The 23,810-nt window shown below is 41.6% G+C and overlaps 1 protein-coding gene across 1 annotated transcript; it reads left to right on the forward strand.

Annotated features, from left to right (window-relative positions):
* The first annotated feature begins 539 nt into the window (after positions 1–539).
* On the forward strand, positions 540–23,810 carry atp2a2b (ATPase sarcoplasmic/endoplasmic reticulum Ca2+ transporting 2b). Its single transcript, XM_034122774.1, has 24 exons — positions 540–1,186; positions 1,501–1,518; positions 1,628–1,710; positions 3,371–3,475; positions 5,536–5,674; positions 11,056–11,136; positions 11,910–11,995; positions 12,463–12,618; positions 12,710–12,851; positions 13,208–13,374; positions 15,875–15,963; positions 16,166–16,268; positions 16,875–17,006; positions 17,139–17,258; positions 17,506–17,724; positions 17,823–17,946; positions 18,118–18,329; positions 18,487–18,707; positions 18,812–19,014; positions 19,513–19,598; positions 19,712–19,845; positions 20,121–20,238; positions 20,358–22,365; positions 22,771–23,810. The coding sequence occupies exons 1-23, from the start codon at positions 1,069–1,071 to the stop codon at positions 20,628–20,630; spliced, it is 3,129 nt and encodes a 1,042-aa protein (XP_033978665.1). The 5' UTR covers positions 540–1,068; the 3' UTR covers positions 20,631–22,365; positions 22,771–23,810.

A 23,810-nucleotide genomic window follows, 5' to 3' on the forward strand; every position in this document is an offset into this window, starting at 1 on the left:
CTAAGGGGAAATCATGTATCACTTAAACCAACCTTATCCTTATTTACCCACCACTCTCACTCAAAACAGAACATAAGATTGATGAGTGTTTTACAGTAGGGAAACGGATAAAAATAAGAAGCTCACTTAGATAGCAGGACATTTTAGCATAGAAAAGTGGGTGTTTATTCCTTACTCAACACATGAGATACATTACACACGTGTAAAACAGGATATTTTCCTCAAAATTGTTCTTTCTATTTTACTAAAATACATTTTTTTAACTATTTCCCTCCTTGCAACATTTATATATAATTATTACCCCATACTAACTATTAAATCAGGAATTCTGCAACTGGATAAATCTAATGAAAAAGGTTGGAATGAGTTTCAGTGTCCTCTAGTCTAGGGAAAAGGCCCTTTAATAAAAAAGCACAGCCGTCGTTGAAAGTGAAAGAGAGAGAGAGAGAGAGAGAGAGAGAGAGCGAGAGAGACTTCCGGTGTGTCCAACCAATCAGCTGATTCCACATGCGGACACTGAACACCGCATTCGACAAACGCGAGAGCTGCAGCGGACAATCCCGATTGGTGCCGATAGCGACGTCGGTGATTCCGCAACACAGGCAAAGCGAGCTGCAACAGAGCCACATGTTTAAGCCATCTATTTGGACCGAATTGTACCGGTATTTGCTGTTTTAGAAGAAGAGTAATATATTTAAATATCAAATTGAGGCTGTGACGTTTACTATGAATTGTTCACTTAAGGTCTCGCAGGAAACATAGCGGACTACAGCCGGCGAATTCAAGCGGAGCCGAACAGTTAACATTAGCTAGCTTTAGCCTGTTAGCTATCCGTTAGCTCAGAAGCCGCTATCTCGTCAACTCGCCAGACATCTGCACGCCAAACTGTCCCGCGTTGAAGCTAATTATTCCGTTACGGTCAACACCGTGGGATCCTCGCTCCTATTTTCATCAAGTATTTTTTTTGTTTTAAGTCCCGAGGTCACACTAAAGGAGGAGAGAACCGTGACAGGTTGAGGCTGGGACCAGCAGGGCAATACAAGCCGTGTCCTCAAGTGGCCGTTCACCATGGACAACACACACACAAAGACGGTTGAAGAAGTTTACAGCTTTTTTAACGTGAATGAAAGCACAGGTCTGAGTTCCGAGCAAGTTAGGAAACAACGGGAACGTTATGGACCAAACGGTAAGGAGCTTGTAAACAAATTATTTTTTCAAAAAACAAGTAACGTTAGCTTTTTATTTTATGCCGGTGTCATGATGGCCCGATTTGTAACGGTTGAACCAAACGGAAGGTTGTCGACGTCATGCACTGTATGTTGTAATACCGGCGAGCATCAGTGATGTGTCTTAGTAAACAATTCATCGTCCTTTCTTATATTAACTATCTGTGTATTACTGCTACAGTAATGTGCTATTGTTTTGGATTATTAACATCTGATATTTAAATAACTCATTGTCCATCTCTTTTGCCTGCGGTCTGAATGGGATGATCTGCAGAATTGCCAGCGGAGGAGGGTAAGTGGAAGCCGCCTGTATATGTTTACAATCCATCATTCATAATATTTTAATTAAATGGAAACGTTCATTTAAATTCCAGTTATTAAATTAAATGTTTGTCTTCTAGGTAAATCCCTTTGGGAACTAGTGGTTGAACAGTTTGAAGATTTGCTTGTGAGGATCCTTTTACTCGCCGCCTGCATATCATTTGTAAGTATAACACACATGTTTTGTTAGTTGTAGAGGTGGTTTGTGGAGAGTTAATTAAACCAGTCTGGACCTGATGGATCTGTCTTTATGAAACTCCCATTTAATTTTTGCATAGCCAGGTGCTCTGCCTTGTTTAGTATCAAGATAAGTAGTAATAAAAGTCTGTGATCAGATTGTGTCGTTCGTTGTAAAGAGATGCGTCATGCACTCTCAACTTGAGATAAAGTTGTCTATAAAGATGTTGGGTACTAGAGTTATGACTGGATAATCCATTCTCAGATCTTCATATATATACCAAAGCATGCTCCTTTCTTTCAAAACACAGACTAGTTTGTGTTTAGGAGAGAACATGAATGAGTAAAACATTGTCTGTGTTCATCTCCACCACATTCCTTCTATTTACTCTTTTTAGTGATGAGTTCAGTGCTTTTTCTTCTTAGCACAGCTCTATCATCCTACAAAGTGTGCACATAGACCTTCTCTGATTCAGTGTAGCGCCTTTCCTCTCCAAAGTGGAGAGGAAAGGCGCCCAGAGTCTGTCTAGGGACACAACCCAGATGACCATTTATTTTCATGATTCTGTCTTCTAGAATGATACAGTATGTTAGCTCTGCTTTTGGTCTCAAAGTAAATCACAAGTCATTAGATTCTCTTAGATTCTTGGTTTCAAACAGATTATGTTAATACCTCAATAGCCAAGTGGTCTATAGTTAAAAAATAAATGCTGACATGTTGTTAATCTGGCAACTAATGGCTATTTCACTTTATTATGTGTCACATTGTTGGGAATAGCAGCATGCTGTTTGTTTGGCTGTTAAATAGTAAAAGTGGCACACACCTGATGTCCATTTTTTATATTCTTATTGTGAATACATTTCTTAAACCAGACATCACTTTTGAGTCTTATTTTGATGTCACTAGTGATAAGCAATCCCTACTTTTGTTTATGTGTGACACGGTATACTATCCCGTGGTCCTGTTTCTCCTAGGATGTATTACTTGCGTATTGGCTAAGAACATCACTCACAAAGCCATGGTGATGACAGCCAGCAACGGTCACAAAGCTCATAAATCACCAGCTGTTGTAGTAGCGTTCAATCACACCAGCACACAGCCCGCCGACACATGAACATTTCTATCAGCATGACAGAATGTAGACAACAGAGAAATATACAAAGATGTGCACCGTTCTTTTTTTTCTTTGTATTAATTGGACATTTGATTGGCCATGCTTAAATAGCTTGGAGCAGGAAACGGGGGGCATTGGCATTTCGTTTGACACACTTCACTTCCTGGCACAGATTCTAAAAGAGGACAAAGTGGTTACTACACTCTCACTTTCTCTCCAATGACTTTGTAACACACTTGGCCCAGTTCCTACTATTCTGGAAGATACTGGCTTTGTATTTATTATGAATTATTAAATGATTGTTGGATGCTTAAAAATAATTATCCTTAATCTTTTAAAGTCAAATGTTGGTCCTGGCACAACTTTAATTACTAGGAAGGTGAATGAGTGTTTAGTTATTTGTGTTCTTTGGGGTGCAGCTAATCGTATCCCATCCTGATTTCAATGGGCTCAGTATCTCACACTTGACTATTATTACTTATTGAATGTATGCCGACAATGTTCATTCATTTTTCTCTCTTCTGTGTGTAGGTGCTGGCTTGGTTCGAAGAGGGAGAATCAACCGTTACAGCCTTCGTGGAGCCTTTTGTTATCCTGCTTATTCTCATAGCAAACGCCATCGTAGGAGTCTGGCAGGTAAACATGTTACATTTACGTCATTCGGGGTCTTTCAAAGCGTCTCTTCTAGAATCAAATGTTTATTTATTTTTATGAATACTCAGAAATGTATGCCTCCAAAATATGGGACACAAACTATGTTTTTTGAAAAGTCTATAATGAGGTTTTAATAAAGACATTGGAAATATAACATTTCCCATTCAGGCCAAGGATACAGCGCACATCCCCTCCGTGTAAGAACACTCTAATCTGAAACACCTCTTCTTGTCTCAGTCACACGTGAAACCTGGCCTGCTCCACTTCCTCCTCACTTGGTATATTCTCGTCCACATTCATTAACCTATCCTTTTAGGGAAACCGTATCTCACGCCCTTTGACTATGCAGGGTCACATTATGTTGAGGGTGAATCAAGTCAACAAATGCAATTGTTTTTTCTTTGTGCTGGTAAGTGGTTTTAGCTTTCCCCCAGGATTTACGGTGTCGATTTCTATGAGAAGCATTATTGATCTTTTAAAATGCACCTTAATTATAGGCAGGAAGCAAACCCAGCATCAGCTTTGTATATAGGCATTCATCACAACACACAGAAAAGCAAATCAATTATCCTTTCTTTTTCATGACACCTTTTCAGTCAAAGTCAGAATTGCCCAGAATATGTCTTATTTCCCCGAAGTCAGTTATGATGGATACACACACCGAGTTCTTCCACCTGCCTTTTGAATGCAGCCCCAGAACAGTTAAGGATATATTTAATTGACATGCTTTTTAATCAGGCATTAATTAAAATGTTAGTCAAGCTAATTATAACAATTATTAAATAATATCTCTTTAGTAGCCATTTATTTTTCACCTGGCCTTTCTACCCATAAGGCAATATCTTTTAGACGTCTTCAGGAGTATGTCCTTCATTCTTAACTGAACAGATATCATTTAATATGCATCATATTATTCACTAGATTCTTGCTTGTTACACATAAACATTAGTTTAATACAGTTAATAAAGACCTTGAATCTCCCATTTAAATGTTTTTGAGGTTTCAAAATGGACCAAAATCAATCCCCATGTATTTTTTATTACACCACGGTAAAAGTAGATGGCTGGCAGGTTGGGTGGGTTTCTGCTGGATTGTCTTGTAAATGAATCGCTCGCCTAAGGTCCTGCTGAGGCTTTAGTAAATGGAGAGCTGTTGCAGTAAGTGGCTGGTTGTTTGACTTTGTTTATGTAAAGCAAAGCCTTTGTAAATGATGTAGAAGTGGAGGAGGCGATGTCTGCTCCTGCTGTTATTCATATGGCTCTACCTATTCAAAGCAGTTGATGTTTTGTGATTCCATTTCTTTTCCAAGCTTCTTTTTAACCTTGTACCATTAACCTTTACCAGCAGCCATTTTAGTAACTGCGTGTCCCTGTTGCTATTCAGTTAAAAAACCTTAATGTCCCGAGGTTGTGTGCTTGTCTTGCCGTGTCTCGTTGAGTGCTGCCTGCCATCCTGCCAGCGTGGCTGGGAGCTGCCACTAAAGCTGTCCACTCTCAGAGCGAGCTGTCAGGCACCGTGAAGTCAGCACTAACACAAAAGTGCAAGTGAAGAATGATCAAGAACGAACTGAATAGGCAATAAGAGAGCATTACGACAAAACAGAAGCAAGATGTCACTGTAGTCTTCGGGGCACTTGTATATACAGTATATTTTGGGTTTGGAACATCGACATTGATAGGGTTACTCTAAAATGTATTGTGTCACATTTGAAAAGATAACCATGTGACCCAGGCAAAAGCTTTCTTGTTTTTTTTTCTTCGTCTTCAGCCTTTTACAACATGTACCAGTGTTAACATTATTCTCCCAGCCATCTAGCCTAGACCACTTGTCATGTGCGCTTAGTTTGCTTTTTGTATGTGTTTTTTTGCTTATGCAAAGATTAGACCCTTATCAGTCAATTTGAATAATGCTGCTCTAACTGAAACAGCATGTCTGAGACGTCACGGTCTCCATCTCCCCTTTCATCCAGTTCCCGGGAAATGCTTGGTGTTGGTGTGAAATGAACTTGTTAACTTTTGTTCCCTCTTATTTCCACTCTTCAGGAGCGAAATGCAGAAAATGCCATTGAAGCCCTTAAGGAGTATGAGCCAGAGATGGGGAAGGTGTACCGTCAGGACAGAAAAAGTGTCCAGAGAATCAAAGCCAGGGACATTATGCCCGGGGACATTGTGGAGGTGGCAGGTAAGGTTAAAAGCATTTAGCTTTGTTTATTCCCAAGGCAGTCTCCCAAGTGCGTGCATGCAAGTAACATTACGCCTATTGCATTGAGCGTGCGAGCTTTTGCACCTTAACATTCTTTTCAAGTTTTTATTATTTACATTTTTTCCCATTTATTTCATCTGATAAGTCGCCGACATGCTTTTCATGTAAACTATAAAGAAGGATGAATACGTGGCTGTCTCTCAACACTCGGATGCTTTTAGTGACTGCGGGAAATGTACGAAGAACATTGTTCATCAGTTCTGTAAACATTATCACCAGTGTTATGACGTACACTTTGCACAGATTTAAACACACACACGGCTGATCCCTGATCTTGTTCATCCCCTTTGACGGTTTCTGAAATAATGGTAGTGCTGAGTTAGTAAAGCAGTTATGCAATACAGGGCAGGGGCCCAAACTGTTCCACAACATTTTATTTTCTTGGCTAACTTTAACTTGAATAAGGCCACATGTGTTTTTTTGACACATTTTTGCGTCACTGTATTGTTTTGTATTCATAAACTGCATTTATCTTATTACCCGACATGGCTTCTAGTGACTCTGGCTTTTAACTGCAGCTGCTGCACAAGTAGTGGACATTTAAAATGACTTACTCGCAATGTATTTTTGTATTTCATTTTCTTTAGTTTTACCTAAATTAAAGTTAGAGGCAAAACTGGAAGAAACACCATTGGGCCATTTGATTGGCCGATTGAGACAAGCCATTTCGGATTGGTCAATTATAACAAGGAATCAGATCCGGTGTTTGAAAAGAACCATCGTATTGGGCAATTGAAACAACCATCTGATTGGCCGACTTAAACAAGCTATTTCATTGGCCAATTGATATAAGGTGGTTTTTGGTGCATTCTAATTGTATTATCTATGAACATTTGATGTCATGTTGCTTTAATTGTAGCTATTGTTCAGCTATAGTTAGCTCTATTAACAAATCAGCTGTCTATTATAGCTAAGATTCCAGCTGATAAAGATTTTGTGTTGAGTGAGCACAGGCTACAGACTGCCAGCGTTGTGTTTCCTTTATCTTCATATAGTGGAAGCTGGCTGCTGCTGAATTAAGGGTTGCCTTGTTGACACATACACGTTTATTGGCAGCCATTGAGCACGAATAGTGCTGAGCAGCAGCGCTATTTTAGTTTCAAACGTTTCTGAGCGCTGAATGTCACAAAGGGTTGCTTTACGTAACTGGACAGGCAGGACAAAGATTTTTTTTAGCTTCAGCCATTCAAACATTGTTTTGTCTCCAGAGTACGGCAAGGCTTCATAAAAAATCACAAGTCCCCTCGTTTTTATTTCCATCGGCGCTTCACTGATGCAACAGTTAGTATTCTTTGCTTCTTTTTGCTTGCTTTTCTTTCACCGTGCAATTCCTTATTCGACAAGAGTGTCTTAATCTGTTGCCGAAGTGATGGCCTTGACCCTTGTAGCAACCACATCCTGTGCAGAGGAAATAAGAGTGCCCATTCCCTCGCACTTTATTTCTCTTCCCCGCATTCATTCTTTCTGGCTGTATGTAACTTGAATGTGTATTATGCGAGACTGGCCACCCCTGTCCTCTTTCTAAACCAGTCTGTGGGCAGTGTTCACCATTAATGTTTTTATGCGATGAGGGGGGAGAAGACAGCACGACAGGATGTAACATTTAGAAAGGGTACAGACTCAATTTGATAAATAATTTGTGCTCCAGATGGCCACATGGCCAGATTACCTCTCTTGTGTTTTAGAGTGTAGGATAGTCTGTCTATTGTCATCACCAAACCTATTTGTCTCTGCCCGTCCTTCGCTGTCTCTTCCACATGTCCACGCTCTGTGCTGTCCTTGCCAATGTTATTACTCCCATATTCGACAAAGCAATGATATGGAATGCACACAGTCATGGGTTTGTGTTTTTTTAAGGTTTGATCTCAATGTTTCCATTCATAAGAGACGTTGAGGAGTCCCTTGAGGGCTCGATGAACTCATGAAAGGTCTTAGAAAGTGGCAAACTACGTGCTAGCTCATCAGGGAACCGATGCACAGTGAGAAAAACAATATACAACCCCCTTAAGGGCTATAAAGTTTCACTGGACCCCACATGGTGTGCTGTGTACTCTGCACTACAAAGTAAATCCACACTTCTATTTAATATGAGTTTGATTGGAGTAGGACCACTGTTGGTTTAAGGGAGGAAAGGTGGGGACAAAGACGACAAACTTGTGTGTTTGTGTATGCAGACTGACATTTGTCCCTCACTCTAGGGAAAATATGATACAATCTTTTGTTCACAAGGGAGAAAAAAGGTCTCTTTCCCAGAGGCTTTCCACTCTTTCCCAGAAAAAGAGCAAAACAGAGCATGGGATGTAAGATGAAAAGAAAGATCACTCTCAATTTGAGACAGCTGCAAGTTTTGGGGGAAAAGACGGCATATCTCTGAACTTATGGTAACGTATAAATCGTAGCCACATTATTAAAGTGTAACATACATAGAAACACTTATAACTGTATCAATACAGAGTTTACATTGAAATGTAATTGGGTTATTCTTCCGAGGAGGAATTAGCTTTTTATGACGATGAAGTCAGAACGCTTAATCATGTGAAACAGATTATAAACATATGTTTGATAATGATAAGGTTTTAAATACAAAATAATAATAACTAGGTCTTATGTCTTCTTGCTGCCACTGAAAGTAGATGTATTTCTTTGCTGTGACTGTATTCCCAGCGGTGAACACCAATGAGTGGTACATACGCTCACAACTTTACTTTGACGTAGGAGGTTTTTCTAATTAGTGACTTTTTCTAGAAAGCTTCCCACAGGACTTTGATTCTTAAATGTCTCCAGTGAGTACAGGTCCTTGTCTCCTTTCTGTCCTTCCTCATGCTACACTTTTACTATCTCCTGTCTGTTTGGGAGGGGGGGGGGGGTCTAGTTTGAAGAAGAGTAGGTGAAGTCTTCGAGCCTCCTGTCAAGTGGAGGACCAAATTTGGTAGTGCAGCTGGTACAGGAGCATTATAACCTCTGTTACGGTGCATCTACAGCGATAACATTGGTAATTGGTATAATGTAAACATGTTTGTTTTATTGATAACGTAGTTATTTCCTCCTTATAGTCTCTGTATTATGCTTAGTTACTTTAATCTGTCCCGAACCCACGAATGTGGTGTTATGCTTGAACAGTTTGTTAGAAAGCCAACATATCACTGTTTCTTTTGTGTGACGCGGAGCGGGTTCTCCTTGCTTAAAGCTGAAGTTTTTATCATTTCCCCTCCCCCAAATCCAGCAGCACATGTTTGCAAACTGATCAAAATAGTTTTCCCATTTTTGGACGTGCGTTTCGCAGGACGCATCTAATCCCCGTTCCCATTCTCTCCTCCTCCTCCCCCCTCTTCTCCTCTCCACTCAGAAGGGCACTGCAGAGGCCCGAGGGTTGGTTTACATGTCTGTCACCGCTCTACTGTCCACACAGTGGTCCCTTAAGAGCCTCTGGGTTATTTGTTTTTTTATTGCTCTTACCTTTTCACCCTGTCAAGCTGTGTTTTGTCTTACTGGAAGCTAAAAGTAAGATTTAACCTTGGGGCAGCAGTGGCATTGTTCAATGTGATTTTTGGATTTTAATCAAACGTGCTATGGGGACCCTTCTGCAGCATCATGCAAGCCAAATCAGGCGGTGTGGCGAATATGCCGCAGCAGGCTCCTGAAAAAAAAATGACTTAAAGGTAGGGTAGGTAAGAATGGAGAAACCAGCTCGAGTGCGCTAGAATTTGAAAGTACACAACCGAAAAAAATCTGCCCCTTCCTTCAGACTTCCTTACAGAGCCCCTCCTCCAACACACACAAACATGACCAATGAGGGCACGAGATAAGTTTGTGCACGAGGTGGAAGGCTGACAGGCAGGTAGGCCATCCAATTATCTGCCGCGGGCCGAGGCAGATCATTGGTCGTGCTTTTTACAGTGCCACGGCTTCCACAGAGGAAATATTTGTATATATTTATTGTCAAAGCATTTAATTTATTCATTGCTATCGGGATGTTAAGAGTATTCCATGGAATATAACAAAAAGTGCTTCTGAAGTGAATTACCTACCCTACCTTTAAATCAGACTACTTTCTCGGAAAGTGCCAGAAAAAAACTGTTTAGTTTAAGAAAGTAAGGGTACAAACTAAACGCAAGCACTTACCCCTCGCTCTGTGTAAGAGCTGGCGACATTGATGCTCATTAGACCAATTCATGGGGAATTTGAATCCGTTTTTTCTGAAACAAGCTCCAGCCCAAGGCACAGTCCCAACATATTTTCTTATCTGGCTGCGGTGAAATAAATGTAGTTGCATTCAATGAGATCATAAAAACGATCTGATGTAAAACTTTTTTTGTCCAACAAGCATGACGTCAGACACACCGTCCCCACAAACTTGCGGGAAATCTTGGACTGCTTGATTTGGCGTGACTGCCACCTTGCTTGGCCCATAGTTAGTGTAATAGCAGTTATATACAGGAACATAATAGTTCTGACACTTTAATGTACTTCTAGGATAATCTTCTCAGGTTATATTGTTTGTTTGTTCATCATAGATCTGACCTATCAAGAGATAATAAATTGCTTGTTGATATTTCCATCGCCATCCCATAGAAGTCTTTAAATCTTAAACTATCCCTTGAAAGCAGATGAGTATCCGAATGGCAAACATTTTAAATATTCTTTTCTACAATCAAAGCCTTGAAGTTCATTATCAACACTTTGTATCTGCCGGATCAGACCCAAACCGCACGTGAACTGAAACAGAAGAATTAAAGCTGTTTGATACTGTTTTAAGCAAAGCTAATCTTCGGTGGCTTTAAAAGCACTCGTCTGCCTTCTGCAGAGGAAACACTTGTTTGGACTTTGTTGTATATTTACATTTTACATTGGTTTAACTAGAGATTGCTAAAGCCATGTCTAAGTGGAAAGAATGAGCAGCAATCTATTAGCGTCATGAGATGAGTGGAACATTAATAATTCTATGAACGCATGACTTTCCCTCAGCCTCTGTTCAACAAATAACTTGAGTTTATTATTTAACACAGCAGTTGATTTTTTTTTCACAAGTCTTCAGTGTCTGTGTGGCGACTTTTGTTTGTTCATTTGGTTTATTTCAAAGTGTTTTCTCTTTCATGAGAAGATGGTCTAATTTACGAGGTGTCTTTTTACATGTAGAACATTTACTCAACTGGCTGGATACAGTATTTGATCAAGACTCATCTGCTTTTATGGCCTGTATTTGACAAAGTACCCATCCACCTGTCGTCATACCATTTACAGATCCCTTTAACTTGTAAAGAGGTCCTTTAATGTCTCGTTTGCTTTGTTTCTGTCCACAGTTGGAGATAAAGTGCCCGCAGACATCAGGCTCTGCTCCATCAAGTCAACAACACTGAGGGTAGACCAATCAATTCTTACAGGTAAAACCATTTCCCTTTTGTTTATCTGTTTTTTCTGTGATTCTCCATTTGCCTATTACACATACATGTATTTAAACATTTCACATGTGACCCATCTAGCTTGAAAATACAAAAACATGCATTTCCTTCGTATCATTTCTCCGCCTCCCTCTGCCACCGACTCGCCTCTTGTGATCAACCCAGACACTAAACAAGAATAAGCAATGTCCTCTTCCTTTTGATGTGCATGGCCTCATTACCCCCTGTTGTCATGGCTGCTCAGGCAGTGACGAAGCTAAAGGAAGGGAGCGTGATATGGATGAGAGGAAAATTAAATAAATGAAGTTGTCGATGGCTAATTAGAGAGCAGTGCAGATGGAAAGGATTAGAAGGGGAGACTATGGAGAGATGGAGAATGCACGAGAGAAAAGGGTCAAAGAGTCCTTAAGTGGCTCCTCTTCCGATGCTACCTTAATTGGTAGCAAATTCCACGGGATATTTGAGTGTTTCAGCTATGTTCTCCCCTCTTTCCTCCCCCATTCATGGCGTTACAGCTTGTCAAATGCTCCCTTACTTACGGCATTAGAAAAAGTGCAGCCCAGTTATTTACTCACATCACATATGGGCTTTGAAAGGCAGTGGCGTTGCAGCGTTTGATGATTGTCAGGCCTGCTCAGTCAGCTGCAATGCCTTTTCCACACATATCTGCCCAATGTGTCAACCAAGCATCACAACCTCCACTTTTCCCTCTCTCCGCTCCCCTCACTCACATGCTCTGTTTCCACTTCCTGCAGGAGAGTCTGTGTCTGTGATCAAACACACCGACCCTGTGCCGGACCCGCGTGCCGTCAACCAGGACAAAAAGAACATGCTCTTCTCTGTGAGTGACCCACAAGACTATTTAAGTCTGCTTAGTATTGTTACCCTTTTATCTTAACTACACCTATAAAAAGGATGTCCTGCTGTCATCCTCCTACTCATCCGCTTCAAAGCTTTTTTATCCCTCTTCACAGCCATTTTTCTATTCCAGAGTGTCTTTTTTGGAACATACGGAATTAGCCCTTTATATTGTGGCTTTCAGTCTCTTGCATGCGAGAACCTAACAGTGCAAGTCCAAACAGCTTCCGTGTCCATTCATCTACAAAAGAAACATTTACTTCCATGGCAGCTCCCACGGTTACTTGGATTAGTTGAGGAGTGAAATGTATCGACATGTTGACACTTGCTGCTCCCTGAACCTCCTCGCTGTGTCTTTGTGACACATGGCTCGTAGTCGCCAGACCAGTTTTACCCCCAGAAGCTTTTCCGTTTAATAATACGTTTTGTTTTCTGCCGCCTCCTCCACAGGGCACCAACATTTCATCTGGTAAGGCTGTGGGTGTGGTGGTGGCCACAGGGGGCAGCACCGAGATCGGCAAAATCCGAGATGAGATGGCAGCAACGGAGCAGGAGCGCACGCCGCTGCAGCAGAAACTGGACGAGTTCGGACAGCAACTATCCAAGGTAATTTATGAACTCTCTCAAACAACCTCTGCTATTCCTGTATAATTTGTATTTGAGTTGTGCGTAATTGTTTGCTATTATGATTTTTAAGGTCATTACGCTAATCTGCATCGCTGTGTGGCTCATCAATATTGGACATTTCAACGACCCGGTCCATGGAGGCTCCTGGATCCGAGGTGCTGTCTACTACTTCAAGATCGCTGTGGCTCTGGCAGTTGCTGCAATCCCAGAGGGTAAGCTGGCCACACACACGCTCACACACACACACACACGCTCAGACACACACACACATGCTCAGACACACACACACACACGCTCAGACACACACACACACACACACACACACACACACACACACACACACACACACACACACACACAGCCTTGCCCTTGACACGCTTGTTGCTTTGAGAGCCTTCAATGATGTGCCATTATTCAGACTTCAGGAACATTTTGTTCAAAAATCCGACTTTTTAAATGCTTATATTTAATACTTCATGATACAGGATGTCTTTCTCTAACAGCTTATCTCCACTCATGTTTGTGTTAATCCTCTCTTTCTCCGTGGTTCTGTTGCTGCTCCTCTCAGGTCTGCCTGCTGTCATCACTACTTGCCTGGCTTTGGGAACTCGGCGCATGGCCAAGAAGAATGCCATTGTCCGCAGTTTGCCGTCTGTGGAGACCCTTGGCTGTACATCTGTCATCTGCTCTGACAAGACCGGCACGCTGACCACCAATCAGATGTCCGTGTGCAGGGTAAGAGAGTGAACAGGGGCAGAGAGGAGAAAAAGTATCAGCAAAAGCCTGATTGTGAATTTCTCGCATATCACCTTTTTATAGAGAATCGAATCAAATTGTACCTGGCTGTTTGGAGTTTGAAAAATGCAATGTTTATCTAATTTAATGGAGTATGTTAAGTATTTCTAAGCATTTTGTTTAACCCTGAATTGTAGATCTTACAGCAAGTCAATTATTGCCATTTTTCACCTCACAGGCTATTTGTTGCCATGTAAATGGGCTCATTAACCTTCACCTGTCAGCTCGGTTCACTGAAAATGTTGACATTCTTAGCTTATCTTTCAACCTTTACACTGGTTTCATAGTAACCAGTGTAACCATGCACTTCAGAGTGTCAACAGGTTAGAGTGCCCGACTAGGCTACTAATGAGTTCACACTATAAGCACAGCAAAAGTATTTTGTCATTAAAGAAATGACCAATTATCAGATGGCAATACTTGTACAGCGACGGTCATAATAATCCCTCCATGCTCCTCCTGGCTAAAATCCCTACCACTAAATGATGTTTAATAAGCACTCGGTGACAGGACAGTCTCAATATGTCTCACTGGATAGGTTTATTGGAATAACTGTGGTTGGAGAAGTGAAATTAGGAAAGGATTGCATCAGGGAACATTTAAGTGACACACCAAAATTAAACTACAGTCGCAGTGTACCCTTTGGAGTTGGAACTGCAAAGGATTACATTATTTTATTTGTCTCCTTAAAGCTTTGTCTCCTAACATTTTATGGACCAATCTCTTAACGATTTCTGAGGTACCAAAAATCGGAATAAAACCACAATAATTATTCAAGTTGTTCAGCGCATCTTGGTACGGCATAAAGATGGGTCGCTGATGTATGTCTGTGTACATCTTCACCATGACAACAGTACGATGAAAAGGTCTGCTATGCATAGGAAATGTAAAGAAATTGGAAAAAAGCCCAAAAATAAGTCGATTTTTTTAAAACAGTTGCCTTACATGGACAGAGCAATGGTAAGCGAAGTTATAAACCTTTTCCTGAGAAATAAAGCAACCTTGACGGCCTTTTAATGACAGTAGGGATTTACTGAGCTCCAAGCATTGCTGACGCTATATGGTTAATAATGGAAAAATATGATTTAGTTATACACAGGCAGCGATGCAAATTGATACGTGTATACATTTTCCCCTTTAGTAACGTTATAAGCTCATTGTGTGACTTTGTATTTCCTCCTGCCCTGCGTCTCCATCTTCCTCAGTGCTCTTCCTCAGCCCGTTATCTCGCCGCTCTTCTGTTTCCCTCCTCTCTCCTCTCTCCTCCCCCTTCTCTTTCAGGCAGCATGCTGATCAGTATGCAGTAGTTACTCACTTGCAGCAGAACCAGCAGTAGAGTTGCATAAGTGACCTTGTGTTGAAAGATGTCCTCTTCCCTTGCTCACCCTGCACAATTTTCTTACAGTCGATATTATGTTAAGCAAATTTAAAAGGCTTCATTTTGAAACTAACGGATGCTATTTCTGGCTATTTGATAGTCGGTGACGGAGAAGCTTGACGCATGCAAACCACTCGCGTCTTAATAGAGCTGAACTAAAATGCGGTGCCCTCAGTGACTCAATGTTCCTCCATCACGTTCAAGTCCTTTCTTTGTTAACTGTCGGATCGCCATTGACGTCACTGCTCTCTGTTGTCTCGACGCTGCCTCGAAGTGCACACATAATGCCAGATCATAATTTTATTCAGAGATTCCAGTTTCCATCCCTCATCATGTATTTCTGTCCTGCACCTCTGGGTGTTGGTGCTTCGATAGAAAGAACGTGTTATCTATCCATGTGTGCAACTATATTAACAGCTTGAGTGTTGTCTGACTCGAGACCTTTACTGTGTGTTTGTTTACGTCATCAGTTGATGAAAAGACCACCTCTTATATTTGGATAGCGAAGACAATATTAGTGGTGTGTGTGCCGTTTTCTTTCTTCCTGGTGGATAATTCTGTTCCCCCATGCTATTTCAATTTAAAGAAAAGATTAAAGTGATTAAATGAAGATCCTGAATAGACCTATTGCCGGTGTTCTTACCCAGGATTGGATCCTCAAGGTCAAATGATTTCCGCCTACGAATGATTCACTTCATACACTGTTCCTGTTGTGCGTCTGCACACAGAGGAATCTTGTGTCTGTCTCGCTGTAAGATGACATTTATGGAGCCTTCCCACCAGAGAGCTCAGTGTCTGCTTTGGCTCAGCATTTTATTATTTTACTCTGCTCTTGTTCAAGCATCTCATGATATGAAAGTCTTATTTCCTGTGGATGGTAGTACGCTGCCACCTGCTGGTCCGTCAGAATCCCACATCTAAATTCCTAAATCATTTACAATACAGTGTATACCGCACCTAAAATGTGGCAAAAAGACATTGTTACAGCCCTGATTTGGGCAACAATACTTTGTGGGAATACCACGTACTAATTGTATGTCTCTACAACGTTTGTGTTTCTAGATGTTCATCGTTGATCAGACAAAGGGTGATAGCTGTTCGCTAAAGGAATTCACCATCACTGGCTCGACATATGCCCCAGAGGGAGAAGTGTGAGTATTCATTCTCATAAGCATGTGTGCTCTGAGAGTTTGATAATGCATGCAAATCCCCCAAAATCCATTCTACTTGAAATTGATTGATAAAAGTGAAGGCGAACATGAATGTATTGTTTCTTACTTAATCTACAAAATGCTTTATTAATGAAATCTGCACAATTGTCTCACTTGTTGTCTTTGATTGGCTTTTGTTTAGGTTCCTTGATGGCAAACAAGTCAAATCCTCCCAGTATGATGCCTTGGTAGAGCTGGCCTCTATCTGCGCTCTGTGTAACGATTCCTCACTGGACTATAATGAGGTTAGTCGTGATTTTCTTTTCACTTTATTCTTTGGATCCAATAGGCGCTTTCACACCGGAGTACTTTTCCCCGTACTTTTCCCTTTTTTAGTTCCGATAGTTCCTGGGATTTTGCGTTCACACCAAAAAGAGAACTTAGTTCATGAGAACTTTTCCCCCCATTTCAGTCCCTGCTAGAGAGATGGTACTTTCCTGGGGAGAAATTGGCGGGGCGAATTGCAAACCACGCCCCGTAAAACTCTGAAAAGTTGCTGGGAGTCCCAGCGGCTTCTACTGAAGCCAGTCCCCAACTCCGGGGACTTCCGGCCGGGGACTTCGGGTGGCAGTATACGGCGTGAAGTGGTTTGCGGCCTGCCTGTAAACCCAAAGCAGAAGAAGAAGAAGTGACGTCAGCGGCTTCATTTGCCTAATCTTCCCTCAGGGAACTTATTCTGGTGTGAACGCGATCTGCTCTTTAGTTCCATGGGGGAACTAAGTGCTGGGAACTAAGTACGGCAAAGTACTTGGTGTGAAAGCGGCTAATGTGACTTTGGTACATAGTGCCTTAGATATTTTCAGTGACTTTTTCTGATGAACCATATGATTTCTTTTTCTCTTTGTGTCCAGAACAAAGGAGTGTTTGAGAAGGTGGGTGAGGCCACAGAGACGGCTCTCACGTGCCTGGTGGAGAAGATGAACGTGTTCGATACGGATGTCAAAGGCCTGTCAAAGATCGAGAGAGCCAACGCCTGTAACTCTGTACGTTGCCCTCCGTTCTTGAAAGTTGTTTCCTTGCAACCGAAACTCCATGATTTAATTGTACTTTATTCAAACGGTGACAAAACAAACTGAATGCAGAAATGCTAACAAACTGTTTGATCAAATCTTTAGGTGATCAAGCAGCTGATGAAGAAAGAGTTTACGCTGGAATTCTCCAGAGACAGGAAGTCCATGTCTGTGTACTGCACTGCAAATAAGGCCCGATCCTCTGTTGGCAAGATGTTTTTAAAGGTAAGATTTAGTAACATTTCAACTATAATACTCCTGTAGTATCGGCTTTCTCAAAGTCTATTAATGCCATTCAATTATATCTTTTTTTGTTAACTTGAAAGCACAATAATTATGACTTTAGAGTGAATCATTGTCCTAAGACTATAAAAAACACATTTGTTCACTTTTTAATTAAAGTGTTTCTCTTATACACTGTTTTGTCATTTCCTTTGTGTTTCCTCATCCTCCTGTCCTTCCCTGCTCATAGGGGGCCCCTGAGGGTTTGATTGACAGGTGCACGCACATCCGTGTGGGCAGTGACAAGGTGCCCTTGACCCCTGGCATCAAGGAAAAAGTGTTGTCAGTGATCAAGGAGTATGGAAGCGGCAGAGACACTCTGCGCTGTCTGGCTCTCGCTACCCGAGACCACCGCTTGGTCAGAGAGGAGATGAAGTTGGAGGACTCCGCCCGCTTTGTTGACTATGAGGTGAGAGCTGAGACGGATTTATATTACTCTCCCAAAGCTTCTGGTGTCTAGGTTCCTTTTCAGGTGTGACATGGTTTCCTTTATCTTTTATCGTGCAGACTGACCTGACCTTTGTTGGCTGTGTGGGCATGCTGGATCCTCCCAGGACGGAGGTGGCAGCCTCCATCAGACTCTGCCGCCTCGCAGGCATCAGAGTCATTATGATCACTGGAGACAACAAGGGTACGTAGAGAAAGTCACATTTGCAGAGAGAAGATTGACTTTGTTAATAACTTCCCTTGCGGTATGAGCATGAAAAAAAACCTTCCACCACTAAAAACACAAGGGAAATCATCACATCTAGTTCTGAATACTCACTTGCAGCCCTAAGACGTGTTCTCCTTTGTACCTTAGGGACGGCCGTGGCTATCTGCAGACGCATTGGCATCTTCGGAGAGAACGACGATGTTTCCAGCATGGCGTTCACCGGCCGAGAGTTCGACGATCTGTCGCCCACTGCACAGAGAGAAGCTGTGCTGAAGGCACGCTGCTATGCCCGTGTGGAGCCTTCACATAAATCCAAGATTATCGAGTACCTGCAGTCCTATGATGAGATCACAGCTATGGTAAGCCGCCTTATCTAACATGTCTTAGTTTATTCCCTTTTTAAATATGCAAAATGTCCTCTCAAAATGAAACCAGGAGAAATCAATGATTTCCAAGTGAAACATTAATGATACACTGTCAACTAGTTCTTCACACTTGTTTTCACTCTCCCTTCAGACTGGTGATGGAGTGAACGATGCCCCTGCTCTAAAGAAGGCTGAAATCGGTATTGCCATGGGTTCAGGCACGGCTGTTGCTAAGAGCGCGTCAGAGATGGTGCTGGCTGACGACAACTTCTCCACCATCGTCGCTGCAGTGGAGGAAGGCAGAGCCATTTACAACAACATGAAGCAGTTCATCAGATACCTCATCTCTTCCAATGTGGGCGAAGTTGTCTGGTAAGGATAACTAGTTTACCGTTTACCTTTTTTATATATCTTGTACACAATATACCATAACATCAGATAATTCCCTTCTTTAATTCTGCTTCTCTTGTGTGTAGCATCTTCCTGACCGCGGCGCTGGGATTCCCTGAAGCCCTCATCCCGGTGCAGCTGCTCTGGGTCAACCTGGTGACCGACGGTCTGCCCGCCACCGCTCTAGGATTCAACCCACCGGACCTGGACATCATGACCAAGCCCCCGCGCAACGCTCGCGAGCCCCTCATCTCAGGATGGCTCTTCTTCAGATACCTCACCATTGGATGTAAGTGGTTACCATATGTGTAGGGATAATTGTCCATTTAAACTTAGTCCTTTGTCAGATGTTATTGTTCATTGTCAATTTTTAGTGTGACATTTTCAGCCAAAATATCCCCCCCGTTTCTTCATTGCAAGGCCTGTTTGTGTTTGTTAACTTTAACTTTAAGAAATAACCGCAAGTGTTGAGTGAGTAGTTGGAAAATGTAGTAAATATGAACTGGTATTTAAGCTTCTAATGTGTGTGCATAAGTGGTGGTAAAACACTTCAGAAGCATTAGTCATCAACAGGCAATAGTACACTAGAACAGCCAGTTGTATTAATGCACAAGCTATCAATTCACTTGCTCAAAATCTGCCGCCATGGCACATTGTAAAAGTAGAGTTTATGCAGGTAGTCACAGAATAGGTCACTTCTAATTGCAGTTTGCCTTCATCTTGTATTTAAGTGACCGGCCTTTGCGTCATTGTGTGTGTGTGTGAGTGACGTCTTTCTGGTCCCCAGGTTATGTGGGTGCTGGCACTGTGGGTGCTGCTGCCTGGTGGTTTGTTGCTGCTGAGGATGGACCAAGAATCACCTTTTACCAGCTGGTAGGAATAACAGCCACACCGCTACCATCTTGCTAACAATGCACACTTCAACACACCAACCTAATGTCATTTTCTGTTAGCTTTAATCTATATGTTCCTTTGACTTCCTTTAGAGCCACTTCCTGCAGTGTGGCCCAGAGAATCCAGAGTTCACAGATCTGGACTGTAAGGTGTTTGAGTCTCCTTACCCCATGACCATGGCCCTGTCTGTGCTGGTCACCATAGAGATGTGCAATGCCCTGAACAGGTTAGTTTGAGCAAGGCATTCTCCCAGCTTTTACTACTGACAAATAAGCAAGATTGACATGTTCAGAATGATTGTTTTTGAAGTAAAAACAATTATAATAACTATTGTTCCATTTGTATATAGTGCTGGCCATTTTGTTTTACTTTCTCTATGTCCAATGTTTATTTGTTCATAATATATGCCTAACAATATAGCATGATAGGAGATCTTTAAGTGTGCTGGCTCTGAAGTCAGATTGAGTTTTTAACAAACGAGCTCCCTTGTTTTATTCTCAGCGTGTCAGAGAACCAGTCCCTGGTGAGGATGCCTCCCTGGGAGAACGTGTGGCTGCTGGGAGCCATCTGCCTCTCCATGTCCCTTCACTTCCTCATCCTCCACGTGGAGCCTCTTCCAGTGAGAAACATTTCTTTTCATTAGACACTTACCCATGACGTAGCGATCACATGTCATTATTTAAAATAGTGATCCACTGAACCACACCTTGACCTTTGTCTCCTCCTCCTTCTTTTCAGATGATCTTCCAGATCACCCCTCTGAATCTGACCCAATGGCTGGTGGTGCTTAAGATCTCCCTGCCTGTCATCCTACTTGACGAGTTCCTCAAGTTCGCCGCCAGGAACTACATGGAGCCCGGTAAAGAGCTGGAGAAGCCGGCCGGCTCCAAAGGCTGCTGCCTGCCTGCATGCTTGGAGGGCATCTCCTGGCCCTTTGTGGCCCTTACCATCCCCCTGGTGGGCTGGATCTACAGCACCGACACTAACATGGCCGACATGTTCTGGTCCTGACTGACTTGAGCACAATCTCGACTTTTTCCCATTTTCCTCCCCCGCCCCTCACCGCCATCACCTCCCTCTGTCCTCTCCCTCTCCCCTCTCTGCCTTCCTACGTGTGTGCATAGCTTGTGTGTGAGCGTGTTTGTAGAGTTAGCGTGTGTACTAGTGCGTGCCTACCTACCACCTGTGTGCGAGAAGGACCAACTTTAACACATAAAACGTAATGGATAATATAAAATGTGAACCGAGAAGACACCTGGTTAGCGTTAGGATAGGATATTTGAACGGGTGAGGCTTTAAATGCGAGTGTAAGAAAATCACCACTCCCGTAGCTGTGGACTTTGTTGCTTGTCTGTAAGAAAAATATACTGTTGACAGTTATTTTATTATTATTATTATTTTCAATATTGCCTTTAAGGTTTATATTTACTATTCTGGGAGTATCAGTTGTCCTATGTCACTACAGTAACAACAGTTATGTTTAGCTTCCCTCTTCTTGAATAGAAAGTTAAGAAATCCATCATCTGTACAGAGATAGAATTTTATGCAACTTTTTTTATGGCTTCGTCAATTCTTCGACCACTGTGGCTTTGACTTAGGGCCTTCATTTATGTTCACGTTTACCATTGTGTCTTCAGTATATCAACTCAGAACTCTTTCAGAGAGGACAAGCTCCGTGTGGCGGACGAGGACGGGGAAAGGTTTGGGAGTAAACGTTCGATTGCTCCGCTTCAACAAAAAGAAAAAAAAAAATATTTGAAAACAAATACGCCGCATGTCTTGTGACCAAGCATGAACTGTATGTGGTTTCTCATTTCTAATTTAATTGTGAATGTCCCCCACCCCCATGTTAGAGTTTAAATTAACCTCATGGATGTACTTTTTTTATTTTTACTATAATGATTTGAAAATAAGCCAGTTTTTCTGCACTGGGCAGAGCACAGCTACCTCAATGTGATACAAATAATCTTTCTTTTGCTCATCTCTAGATGCTTTTCCCTACAGGGTTTTGCTAAAGCGTAACATCTGAGGTGTGCCCCTATTTGCTTGTGCAAAAAAACGAAGAACAAAACATTTCCTTCCCCTTTAACATTTTTAAGGATATATTTTGTTTGTACTGATTTCTGACTTTCATTAACTTTATTTGTGTTTTGCTTCGGAGACAGAACTGAGAGGGGATGATGTTATTTACCATCTCATGGCGTTTGATTCAAAGGACAGTAATGTTCAAATCCTAAGACAAAAAAAAAACTAATGCAGAAAGTACTCCAAATGAACTTGGATTGCAAGAACCCAAAATGTTGTTTTTTTACTTTAAGGAAATATACACTCATAAACCCTTTGAATCAAAGTGTGCTCTGTCTTTATTTAATCCATTGACTTTGTGGTTTTCATATCCAGTGTTTTGTTTTGTGTATGTGCATATAATACTTGAATACAAACCATTTCAGACATATGAATGCTTCAGTGTCCTTGGCACAACATGACCGGCAGGAGACAATCTTAAATATTTGACTCTTGAAGGCTTTAATATCTGGAGGTTTGAGTTTGTGCCGCTCTGTGATCGTGTATCCGAGCCCATTCAGTCAACTGCACTAACATTTAGATGATTTTTTGTTTTGCCTCATCTAAAGCATGTCTTACAAGGTAGAAGCCTGGGTTTGTCCGCACCGTGTGTGTGTTTGTGTTCCACTTAACTGTGTGCTTTTCTTCCTCAATGCCTTCCATTGGCTCCCCTGTCACTAGAGTGAGTATCCATTTGCTTTCTTCACACTCTACTAAATACACATTCACTTCAGTAGAATCTAATGAAACAATAGGGCAACGGAGACTTTTTTTCCCAGAGTAAAAGCACCATTAAATTGAGAAGAATCCTGGGAAATGTTTTCTGGGTAACTTGTAGACTAGTTAAAGGAGTTTTAAAAAGTGATTCTACCCTTTAAAAGTATTCAATGGAGTGATTATGGCAAATTTAAGCAATTCAAAATGAATCATGCGTTGACCACATGCCACTTTTGGAAATGTTGCTGTGTGCTGTACTTTTCACCGCTCTGTCACTTGCCTATATTCACACTATAGTCACAGAATAAATTAAACTGGTCATGGAATTTTGAAGTGCTTTGTACTAACGTAGTTTTCTCTCCCTTTTTAGGTTGGCTCTCATAAAAACTGGGATAATTTTTAAAGAGTGGGCTCAGAGGCTGGCGTCGTCCTCCTGTCCAGCATGTGTGCTCACTCTTACCTTCACACACCTCTGACACTATGATGACCAGCAGTGTGTGTACCCTTGCACTGACAAAAAGGACACGTTTTCCAAAGTAATAAGACCAAATCCATAAAGGTATACTTAAAAGTGGTTGGAAACAGAATTCCCTTTGCCCCATGCACCACAACACATGACCACACACACACTTCCTAACATTCGTATGCCTCTGTGTGCAGATGCTATATAAACATGACACTATTCCATTTGTGTGCAGGGAAGTTTTCAACACCCTCAGCGTTCCTTCTTGCATGACAAACTCGTTTCCAAAATTCCATGGTAGCTTGTCACGTAGAGAATCTTTTAAAACACTGGGTCAAACGGTCTTAGCTATACATCAGTGTAAAAAACATCCATGCATGCGTTTCAGCTGTATGTAGGCTTTGCAATTTGTATTTATAGATTATAATGTATAATATTCAAATAAAGACATTAAGAGGGTTTTAAGATGGATATATCATAGATATGTAAATCACTGTTTTTATTGTAGCGGTTGGGGTAATTTGCACAACACTAGAAATTGAGAAATTACTCATGAACTTGACTCTGCTCTACTTTTTTTTTGTACTCAATTATCCTTCTTACAATTAAAGGCCAATAACTGACCCATTTACTTTGTAATGAAGTGCTCCTTTGCCATGAGAACAACAGACTTAACACTTTGATTCATTGGTAATCCTGCAATACAAGTGTTCTCCTGTTTTCTTATGCCTCTGCGTTATAACTATTATTATTACTGTCATGTATCTTTATCAACTGCTGTAAAACTGTGATCTATTGAGAGGGGGCTTTCCCCTCAGTGATACCTAGTCAAAGAACAACATTAACCATATGTAAAAAGACGATCATTATTGATTATTGACTAATAATGGTTGTACATGCATTACTGAGGTTGTGGTTTCAGGTAAATAAAACGATATAGTATTTGA

This window comes from Trematomus bernacchii, unplaced genomic scaffold (genome assembly GCF_902827165.1).
Source record: "Trematomus bernacchii unplaced genomic scaffold, fTreBer1.1, whole genome shotgun sequence".
NCBI classification, from domain to species: domain Eukaryota; kingdom Metazoa; phylum Chordata; class Actinopteri; order Perciformes; family Nototheniidae; genus Trematomus; species Trematomus bernacchii.

Bases quoted from the DNA above. Each gene is read 5' to 3' on its own strand.
- atp2a2b (XM_034122774.1), top strand. From the start codon at position 1,069: ATGGACAACACACACACAAAGACGGTTGAAGAAGTTTACAGCTTTTTT. The intron at 12,852-13,207 runs GTAAGCTGGCCA...TGCTCCTCTCAG, and splicing joins AGTTGCTGCAATCCCAGAGG to GTCTGCCTGCTGTCATCACT. The intron at 17,007-17,138 runs GTACGTTGCCCT...TCAAATCTTTAG, and splicing joins GAGCCAACGCCTGTAACTCT to GTGATCAAGCAGCTGATGAA.